This window comes from Mustela lutreola, chromosome 10 (assembly GCF_030435805.1).
Source record: "Mustela lutreola isolate mMusLut2 chromosome 10, mMusLut2.pri, whole genome shotgun sequence".
NCBI lineage: Eukaryota > Metazoa > Chordata > Mammalia > Carnivora > Mustelidae > Mustela > Mustela lutreola.
Window position 1 is genome coordinate 47,193,454 of NC_081299.1, and position 11,571 is coordinate 47,205,024.

Genomic DNA, 11,571 nt, shown 5'->3' on the forward strand with positions numbered 1-11,571 from the left:
GACATTTTGATAAGCAATGTTCTCAACACCGGGGCAAAATTTGCCCTTGTAAGGTCATCTGTGAAATCCTAACAAAAATTTAAGATAAATACATTATTCTCTTGACACAATTCGTCTTATAAAATAACTTCAAGTTATCTTAATTTTATTAAGTGACACACCTAAAATGCCTCAAAGTGTTTCAACCTGAAGAAACTTAGGCCAGACTTATTTCCTACTTAAACTTTATATGACTTAGTATTTTTTGCTTAAAATTATGAAAACACAGCTTAAAAGAAAATGTTGTTATAATAGTAACAAAAACAAAAAGTTAAAAATAATGATTAAAAAGGACGATAAAGAGCCATTGGCCTAAGAACCTGGGCTGAGCTGTGACAAAGATTCTCTCTTCCACCAGACTCTACTCAGGCTTTTTTCAACAAGGCCTCACCTTTGGACTTCTGTATTTCTCTCTCCATTGTCCAGTTTCAGCAAGAGTCCTGCTAAATCAGTTTACCCAGAATCCCCCATCCTCCGTATCTGATCACCCTCAGTATCTGATTAGGTTCATCATCATTCACCAGCCCCCAAGTGATATCTGATCACCCTTACCTGTCTTCAGCAAGAAGCTTGGTAGGGTCATGTTAGAGAGAATTCCCCCTTATTCCTAATGATTCCTCCTAGCAATTTTTCATCCACCAAACCTCACCCTGCTCCTTGGCTATAAATTCCCACTTGCTCATGCTGTATTCAAAATTAACTCTATAAATTCCCTCTTGCCCATGCTGTATTCAAAATTAACTCTGGTTCCATACTTAGGTCTCTCTTCCTCTACTGCAAAAGTCCTGCATAAAATCTGTATTTACTGCTTTAACTATTGTCTAGCTCTGGTTTTCTCTCACAGCCGTTACTTACATCAACAGCTACCACAAATGTATTTTTTTCTGGATGCCAGTGTCAAATCATAAGGAACACAATATATTAAGAGAATAGAAGTTTTCAATTTCTGATAGAAAGAAAATTGGTTTAGTTAGTATGGGAGTAGGAGGGCTAGAAGGGCCTTCACAATCATCAAATGTCAGAAAGCTTTATGAGGAGACAATGTTTGACTTTACCTTTCTTTAATAAATGGAGCAAATAAGACAAAACAAGATTATTTATGGGGGGGGTTCTAAATTAAATATAAGATACTATTAACTGTAAAAACATAATTATTATGAAGGACTACCCAAGAGAAAATAACAAAGATATGTTGGAAATAGAATAGAAAAATATTGCCTAGAAAAATAGAATAGAAAAAATAAATGCTAGTTAAGCATTAACCTGGCTAGGAATAAGCCCATTCTTAAATAAGTAAAGTTCTTCAGTTTCATGACCCACTGCCTCAGATTCTGTAAACTAAACACATATGTTTGTAAGTACTGCTCTTATTACAAGCTATAACCAACATTTCTCATTCTTGTAATCACAAACATAAGATCTTTTAAAAAGCATCTATATAAGGTAATTTTTTAAAGATCATATTTTTATACTATAATATGCAGTAAATTGGGGCACCTGGGTGGCTCAGTTGGCTAAGCATTCAACTCTTGATTTCGGCTCAGGTCATGATCTCAGGACTGTAAAGCTCAGAGATCTCAGGCTCCGTGCTCAGTGCAAAGTTTACTTAGGATTCTCATCCTTTCCCTCTGCCCCTCCCCCTTCTGTCTGTCTGTCTGTCTGTCTCTCTCTCTCTCCCAAGTAAATAAATAAATAAAATCATAAAAAAAATAATATGCAGTAAATCATTTCAAAATTACTAAATCATACTTAACAAAATGGGGTAGAACCATCTGTTTAGAAACTGAATTTTGAGCTAAATATAGGTGGGAAATCTAGTTAAAAGTACAGTTTTATAAATACATTGTAATATAAAAGTTTTTTTTAAGTTTTTTTACCTGCCTACAATGATTGCAAATAGTTTCTGCACTGGCTTGAGAATTATCAACAAGAGAGGAACCGGAGCAGCTTGAAACTGAGGAGAAGTGTGGAAACTCCTGATGTCTCTTTCATGAAGACAGTTCAGAGGATGCAATAGTGAAAGAGAAGGAACTCCTGTAACTTCTTTTATCTGTAGTTGTCTTGAAGAGTCATTCCACACAGTACATTTTGGGGTAACCATCCCAATTTCCTTATATCTCATGCTCAAGGGGCATCCTGGTCTTTCATTACTGAAGGTCTTAGAGAAAGAAAAATTTTCAGGCAGAAAAGTCAACCTATCATACTGATTTACTCCCAGACCCTGATACTTATTAACTATATGATTAATTTGTACTTGATGGCAGTCTGATGAGGTTACAGCTCGTGTGTTAGATCTTCTCCAGTGGGCCAGGAAACGAAATCGGAAGAAAACACAGTTTCTAGTAGTAGACTGCAGTCCATAGATTAAGTTCATCTTTCTTCTCCTTGATTATCTGGAACACACACACACAAAAATAAGTTAAAAATATCTCTGGAAAATATGTATTTACAAAACTGGGAACATAACTCTTAAGAAATAGGTGTGTCAATTGTTCTTCCCCTGACATATTTCAGACTGAAATACCTTGGGTTTCTACCACCACGCCCATGCAATACAAACCAAACAGCTTTTACTCACTTTTTTTTTCCCCTCTACAACACATCCTTAGAAATTTGTATTTTTTTTTCTCCTTTTCATTTTTTAGTTTCAGCTGTTAGTTTAATTTAACAGTTAAATTATTGGGAAATACAAAATGAATTAAGCAAAAATAACAGTAGGTTTAGCAACGGCAGTAAGTAAAGGGAAAAGCATGTAATGGAACAGTAAAATCAAAGTTTAAAAATGTATTTTTTAAAATACAATCTGATCCTTTCAAATATAATCCTCATACTACTGACTAGGGTCAAGATGGAATAAGATAAGCTAAACTTATCCTCCCAGAAAGCAAATGAAAAAACAGAATAAATAAAACAATGGTTTCAACACACTGGACATCAGGCAATGAAGACCAGTGACCCCTGAGAGATGGGAAACAAATGTGATGAGCCCTACAATTGCCCCACCTTCCTACCTGGAGAATTTCCAGCCCACTGTGTAGATAGGGGAAACCTAGCACAGCCCAACAATGTTCCTAAATTGGAGACATGAAGCTGGGAGTTCAAGTAGGCCACAGAAAAAAGACCCTGCAGAGCAGAGTACGAGAAAAGACACAACTGTGCAGAGAAAGAATTCCAGAAGGTGTTAGGCAGGGAAATCTGCTTGGTGTCCTCAAATGAGTTCTAAACAGGGCATTCATGTGAAGAAAGTCCCTAAAGATGGGAAAGAATCACTTGACAGGATTAGTGGAGTAACATCCAGGGCCCGTGGAGGGCAGACAAGAGTGCCTATTTCTACCCTTCAAAATGGAAAACCTCTGAATTCACGGGGCATTGGGTAGAGTACTCAGAAGGGTTTTGCCCCACTAGAGAACAATTAGTCCTAGACTAAAAGCTACTCTGGCATACCCAACCAAGATTAAAAGCAATACTAGCCGTACCCAACGAAGATTAAAAGCAAGACTAAAAAAAGATCAAACTGTTTTCAAAGAACTTAACCACATTCTAGAAAAAAGCTTAAAAACAGTTAAAAGAATATAAAAATATCCACCACTAATAAGGTAAAATTCATAATTAAAAATTACCAGCAGCCAAGATGCAGGATAATATCCTATAATTAGGATATTAATTAAATATTGATTTATTAATTTATTAATATTAATTAAATATTAATAAAAACTCAGTCCTAAATAACATGAACAACAGCATTGATTGATAAGGATATTAAAGTAGTTATTGCAACCATATCCTATGTGTTTAGGATCTTAAAGGAAAATCTGAGAATGTTATGCAGAAACATGGAATATGTTTTTTTAAAAGACCTACAAAGAACATCAAGACAAGAAAAGTACATTGCCTTCAATGAAAATGACACTAACAGCAGATTAGATATTGTACAATGAAATAAAGACTTGTGAACTTGACATATCAATAGGGACCAAGAAAACGAAAATAAAAAACCAAGGGGGTAAAAAAAGGGACAGAGCATCAGGAAGATGTAGGATAAGTTGAGTGGCCTAATATATGTATAACTGGAGTCCCTGAGAAGAGGGGAGGGATGGTGATAGATATAGATAGATAGATAGACAGGAAGAAAGAAAGAAAGAGGGAGAGAGGAAGCAAGCAAGGAAGGAAGGAAGGAAGAAAGAAAGAGAGAGAGAAAAAGAAAAACTTAGAAAAATAATGGCCAACATTTTCCAAATTTCATGAAAACTGTAAACCCACAAATCTATGAAATTTAAAAAGCCATACACATAATAAACACAAAGGAAACTTACTTAGAAACATATCCTAATCAAATTTCTTAAAACCAGTGGAAGAGAAAAATTTAAATTTCATAACTTTGATGAAATGGACCAATGTCTTGACAAACACAAACTACCAAAGCTAATTCAGAAAGAAATGGATATATCTGAAAAGCCTTGTGTTTATTTTTTTAAATTGAACTTTGTAGTTAAAAACCTTCCTGCAAAGATAGCTTCTAGCCCAAATATCTTCACTGGGCAATTCTACCAAACATTTAAGAAAGAATTAATAAAAATTCTATTAAAACTCTTCCAGGAAATTTAAAAGAAATTAATAGTTTATATTTTATTCCATAAGATCTGCATTACTGTGATACTAAAGCCAGAAAAAAATTACAAGACTATAGAGTAATATCTCTCATGAACATAGATACAAAACAGCATTTTAGAAAATCAAATTCAACAATATATAAAAAGAATACTTCATAACCAGCTGAGATGTGTCTCAGGAATGTAATTTTGAATTTGAATAAAAATTCATAAAGCAATCTAATCCACCCTATTTACTGAAAAAGAAACACTACATGATCATCTCAATAAAGAAAAAGCTTTTTCTTAAAAGATTTTATTTATTTATTTGTCAGAGGGAGAGAGAAAGAGAGCACAAGCAGGGGGAGCCAAAAGCAGAGGCAGAAGTACACTGCCCACTGAGCAAGAAGCACAACGCAGCACTTCACCCCAGGACCCCAGAACCATGACCTGAGCTGAGGCAGACACTTAACTGACTGAGCCACCAGGGTGCCCTAGAAAAAGCATTTGATAAAATCCCACATCCAACCCTGATTTAAAAAAAAAAAAAAAAAAAAAAAAAAAAAAAAACTCAGTAAACTATGACACCTATAGAAAACTATAACCAACAGCATATTTATTGGAGAAAGACTATATTTTCTTCCTAAGATCAGTACTGAGTCAAGGATGCTCACGGTTACCACTTAAATTCAACATTGTACTGGAGATCCTAGTCAACACGATAGAATGAATAAATGTCTAATTAAATAAATGGCACACAGACAAGCAACATATAAGCTAAATGGCCTTTAGGCCTATGTAACATGATCATCTATTTTTAAAATCCAAAGATAGGGGTGCCTGGGTGGCTCAGTGGGTTGAGGCCTCTGCCTTTGGCTCAGGTCATGATCCTAGGGTCCTGGGATGGAGCCCCACATGGGGCTCTCTGCCTGGAGCGAAGCCTGCTTCCCTTCCTCTCTCTGCCTGCCTCTCTGCCTACTTGTGATCTCTGTCTGACAAACAAATAAATAAAATCTTTCAAAAAAAAACAAAATAAATTTAAAAAAAAATCCAAAGATATCATAATGAATTTAGTTAGGGGGCAGGATACAAAAGCAATATACAAAAACAATTTTATCTCTATATACTATCAAGTGATAGAGCCAGACCCTACACCCTCCAAAAAAGTGCATACTCTATGATTCCAGCTCTATAATATTAACTGTAAAAAATACAAAATAATTTATATTTCAAAGAGATCAATGATTGCCTGAGGATAGGAAGGTAAAAATCAGGAAAGAGATTATAAAGTTTTGGAGATAAAAATATGTTCACTATTTTTACTGTGGTGTTAGTTTCACAGCTTTACACACAGGCCAAAACCTATACTATACAGCTTAACTATGTACAATTTATTTTATATCAATCACATATCAATTAAACTATTTTTCAAAAGATACTAAAAAGAGACAACAATAAAATGCAATGTGTGAACTCTGATTAGAAGTTAGCGTGAAAGAAAAAAAAAACAGCTTTAGGAGGTAACTGGGACTCTTGGGGGAATTTACACATGGATTTGCTTTTAGGTTATTTTATGTAAGTACTGCTTATTAGATGATAGTGATGTGGTTATGTAAGTGAATATCTTACACCTGACTTAGTACTTGCTGAAGTAGCTATTTATGATGAATAAAATTCATCATTTCAAATTATGTAACAAAAAGCCACACACACGTACGCACACGCGCGACATAAAGCCAATGCAGTAAAATATTAACAATCGTATCTAAGTCATGTTTATAGATGTGTTCATTAAAATCTTTTTCAATTTTTCTGTTTCAAAATCCTCACAATAAAGGTGGAGGAAAATATGTAAATCTAACTCGAACTAGACTAATACAATATTATTTAGAAAGATGCTTCAGAATATCGGTTTTAATAGGCCATATTACCTATATATCAAGCTATTTGAAAGTCACTCAAAATTCTTATATACTTTATATATTCCAACCTTGAATTATTAACATATCATGTGAATAAAGGGCATGCTAAGTAAACATCAACTCCAAGTAAACCTTGTGGAGTCACTATCCATTTTAAATGAGTCCAGACTTGATACATAATAATCTGATGTTATTAACAAGATACTTTCCAAGTTTTGTTTTGTTTTTTTTGAACCAAGCAGAATGTAGTAAAATAAATGAAGCTTAAAAATAATTTCAAAATTAGTATTTGAGTAGCTAGTAAGGTTCTTCATCAGCTAGGTAGTTTGTGAGTTACAGATGCAGCATAAAATCCAGTCCCTGCCTTCATGGATGTTATGGAGTTGAGGGGGAAAATGTATCTAAGCAAGACTATTAAGGGATATTAAGACATAGTTCCTCATTAAGTACCACGCATTATATGAATTTTTAAAAAAGAAAGGATATCCATGAGTAGCAGAAGAGTATGGGCAGATGGAGAAAAAGTGTTTCAAATGGGAAAATATACTTAAGGTTTAAAAATTTGCTAGAAGTCAAACTGCAAAAACAACACAAACCCACATTCTTAGATCCTTTACTATATGAGATAAGCTTCAGACACTTGCCTGATCACACTCCCTTTATAATGGCATCCTACAGCCTCAACTTAAGGGACAGGGCCGGACTTTCAATCTTTCCCAGAGACCCTGCCACTGGCTTCAGAACCAGGAGTGGATATACAACACAGAAAAGACTTTTGGTGAGGCAGTATCAGGCAAAGGAGTAAAGGCATGTATAACCTGAGTTATAGTTGGTGCTATGGCAACACAAAGCAATATGCAAGCAAGAACTGCAAACAAAAACCTTTACAAAAGAAACAGATCAACAGGAAGGACAATGGAATCAATGCGAGGAAAGGAAAAGGTCATGAAGTCTCAGGGAGAAGAAAAGCGGGGTGGGGGGCAAGATTCAAACCATCCTTTTCCCAAGAGCCCACTGTACTTCTAAATTTAACTGAGCTTCATGAGCTTTTACTTTCTTCCAAAACCAATTCCCTTTCTTCAAAGAGTTTCCGTATCTTGTAAATAAGTGATCTCTGACTTAAGAAGTTACACGGTGTAAGTTACACCTATACAAGCTGGTAACATTTTGACATTACACATGCTGCTTATTAGAATTAGCTAAGGGTTCCTTCTAGACTTTGTAAAGCCGAACTCCCAATCTTCAACACTGAATCAGTTCTAGATAATCAGTTCTGGATAATCTCTGCAGTGACTCTACCATACAAAAGATCTCAATCCAGGGGAACCTGGGTGGCTCAGTGGGTTAAAGCCTCTGCCTTGATCCTAGGGTTCTGGCATAGAGCCCTGCATGGCATCGGGCTCTCTGCTCGGCAGGTAGCCTGCTTCTTCCTCTCTCTTCTGCCTGCTTCTCTGCCTACTTGTGATCTCTGTCTGTCAAATAAATAAATAAAATCTTTAAAAAAAATCTCAATCCACATTAAATCAGTCATGTCAATTCTGCCTCCTTAATATCTCAATCTACCTTTCCTAGGCTCTGTGGCCTTAAATTGTGGATTATTATATACCCTCCACTCTCTGCCTATTAAACCACCAACTCCTACCCCTCCAGCTCATCACCCCTCCCCCAAACTAGAACTAAGCAATCTTTCTAAAATGCAAATCAGACAACAGAATCCTACTCCCACTACTCACATAAAGTCCTACATTGTTAAGTACTATGCAGCCATTTTTTTAAAATTGGAGATCTGTGTAATAGCAAAAAGAGACACAAATCTTAAAAATTCTTTAAAATAACAACAAATGCTACTTGCAAAAATTCTGTAGATCAGGAATGGCAAACTCAGTTGTGTAAACCGGTGCTGCAGGACAGAAATTTCTGCAATGATAGAAATGTGTCTGCGTTGTTCAATATGGTAGCTCCTACCTATGGCTACTGAGCACTCAAAATTGGCTGGTGTGACTGAGGAACAGAATTCTTAATGAACTCAATTTTAGTTCATTTGAAACAAAATGGCCATAGGTGACTAGTGGCTACTGTACTCAATAGCACAAGTCTGTAGGGTCCAGGCAAAGTCATACTTAAGTAAATGCAGGTTCATGTCCACCTAAAGAAGATGCAACAAGTGTAAAGGAACTTGAGCTTAGTGTTACCACAGTTCAGTATTTTCAAGAAAAGTCAGAAATTCAAGTTTAATGTGAAAAGTTATCAGTTTTAAAATGCTGGCAACGAACTTAAAAAACAAACAAACAAAAACCTTTTTAACCACCTCGGCCGAACAATCCTACACTAGACCCCATTCAGTTTTTGATGTCTGAATGATGTTATTCATTCATTAAATATTTAATGAGTGCCTCCTACATGCCATACCACATGCCATTCTGGATTTTTGAGATACCACAGAAAATAAAGCAAACAAAAATCTCTGCCCAACTTACAGAAATAGCAATGCTGAAATATGCTAGTATATATAAATATAAATAAATCTACAGCAAAACACAGCAAACTATTCATTATGGTTATTTTGAGTGACAGAATGGTGGATGTAAAGGATTTAGTATTTTCATCTCATGTATTTCTGTGCTGTTTAAATTTTTACAGGATGTATTATTACTCTTAAGCCCCAAAACCAGTAAGGGCAACTACTTTTGTAATTTCCAGTGGTTTCCATGGGCTTCCATAAATTCCTCTATATAAAAAGCCAAGCCTCTCCTAACACCACCTCCCACTATTTCTCCAGGCATCTTACCCCAGCTCTCCCTGGCCCATTCCTAAGCTCTAGACCCACCGATTTACTTACACCCTTCAGAAAAGCTCGCGTCTCTATTTCTATGCACATCTATAGCACTGCTTAGCTCTGTGACTACCGCAAGCAAACTCCTGCTCATCTCTCGTGTCTTGCGTGAAATCTTTAAAAAAAAAAAAATTTGACACAGAAGATATAAGCAAAAGCCCCAAACATTACATGAACATAACTAGAAACACTATCATCTGTTTCACTGACAGTCAAGTGTCATTTAGAACAGAAATAGTGCCTGATATTTTGCAATCCCTCATTTATCCTTAAGAAAGGGTAAAGGATTGGGGAAGAAATCTATTTATACGTTTTCAAAGAACCAACACAGACTACACAGAGCCTAAGAAAGAATCAGGGTTGACACTTCCTCTTCAAAGAACCGTAGCAGGTCAACAAACATAACTGGCAAACTTCTAAGACTACTAAATTAATGATGTGAGAAAAAAAAAAAAAAATCACACCACTTGGATCGTTAGCCTCTACGAACATTTCAGATCCTTAATTCTTCAAGGACCATCTCAGAGCGAGCAAGGACAGCACTCACTGGCACCCGCAGCCGAAGCCTGGGAGACGGGTTTTAACAACTCTGCTGAAAATGACTATTTCTTCTCTGGTTTCTATGGCAACAGCTGTCAGATTGGCAAAGATAGGACGTGTACTTTAAAATAATCACTCAAGCAAAGTACACCCATGATGGAAGACTTTTAAAAAAAATAAATAAACTGGAAGGCAACAGACTCGGTTCTTCAGCTTCCCAATGCCAGGCTGCACCCCCCTTCGCCCCCACGGCTGAGAGGCCGCAGAGAGACCCGCATCATTTTCGCGAGGGTTACACAGTGCTGGCGGCCGTCACCAGAGCCCGCCAGTCCCTGAGCTCCCCCTGAGCGATTCTCATCGGCCCGGACTCCAGTTTCTCACTGAGGACCGCACGGCGCCACAACACCGTCGCTCCTGTCCACGCACGCAAGTGACATTCTTTAAAGCGTGTCAAGAGCAGCATTCGTAGCCGACTTCAGGAAGGAAGGATCACAACTCCGGGGAGCTGCAGCGACAGGAAATGTTCCCTTCTTCGTGGCAGGGCTTAGGCAGGAAAACTTTTAGGCTCTCTGCTTTCAGAGGGAGGAGGGGAGAGAGGGGTTGCCTCCCGGGCTGCTTCCGGCGGCTAGGAGCGGTTTTCCACAGGGGAAGGTGTCCGTGAGAGGCACGCCGGGCTGCGTTAAGACTACTACTTTACACAAACAAACAAACACAGCCGCTGAAGAGAAGGTAAGGCTGAGGGGAGAGGCAGGGTTCGCTTCCCGGAAGCCACATGCACCTGCCGACTTGCTCTTCCCCGGCTGGCTGGGCATCCTGGGGTCCCTGCACTTCACGCCGGGACGGGAGGGACGGCTGAGGCGGGGCTCTCCCGCACCCCTTCTCCACTCGCCCCTCTCCCCCGACCGCAGACGCCGGCCCTCCCCACTCCCGGCCGGACGCCCCTTCGTCCCTGCCCCCCAGGCTCCGCCACCCCAACCTTCCCTGCGGTGCTCACGAGCCTCCCCCCTCACCCCGTACCCCCCCCCCGAAGTCCTTCCACCTCGAAGACCTTCTTTCCCCCCAACTCGAGCACTCTGCCCCCGCCCCTTGGGCCCGGCCCAACTCGTAAAAGAAGGGCAAACGCGTCCCCACCAGGACAGACCCTAGCAGTGGCGAAAACGAAGGCTCCGCCGACCGGACTTGCGCAAGCGCCTGCCCCATCGCAGAAGCCCCACCTCCTCACTTCCTGCCCCCTGTCCCGGCCGGGGCGCCTTTTGCTCCGCCCACACCCGCAGAGTCGTCTCCTTAGCGGGCCACTGGCCCGGAGCCCATGGAGGCGCTCTAACGCCCCCGCGTGGTCGGAGGAGGGACGTGGCTGCCGGCTAGGCTGTTTGCCTGTCCCGTCTTCCCTGGAGTCCTTGGAACCTGGTTTGGTCTTGATCTTTCTAAAGAAAGATCCAGGCAAGGCCGTGACGGCTCAAGAGTCTAAGGCAGGGTACCAGGTGGTGGGTATTATAGAGGGCACGGATTGCATGGAGCACTGGGTGTGGTGCAAAAATAATGAATACTGTTATGCTGAAAATAAATAAATTTAATTTAAAAAAAAAAATAAATAAAGAGTCTAAGGCAGGGCCGGCCAAAGGGAAAGAGACTCGAGGGCTGCCGAAAG

At 39.0% G+C, this 11,571-nt stretch overlaps 1 protein-coding gene across 5 annotated transcripts in view; it reads right to left on the minus strand.

Moving 5' to 3' along the window:
• Positions 1–11,157, minus strand: part of OMA1 (OMA1 zinc metallopeptidase) — a 91,389-nt gene extending 80,232 nt beyond the window's left edge. For 4 of the 5 annotated variants that reach the window (XM_059135708.1, XM_059135704.1, XM_059135706.1 and 1 more), the window contains exons 1-2: positions 11,065–11,157; positions 1,917–2,432 (exon numbers count right to left, since the gene is read on the minus strand). In XM_059135708.1, coding sequence (XP_058991691.1) covers positions 1,917–2,413 — 497 coding nt within the window. In that variant the 5' untranslated portion in view covers positions 2,414–2,432; positions 11,065–11,157. Of the gene's footprint in view, positions 1–1,916; positions 2,433–9,389; positions 9,412–11,064 lie in introns of those variants that run through there. The other variant, XM_059135705.1, reaches the window with a different exon arrangement.
• Positions 11,158–11,571: the final 414 nt, after the last annotated feature.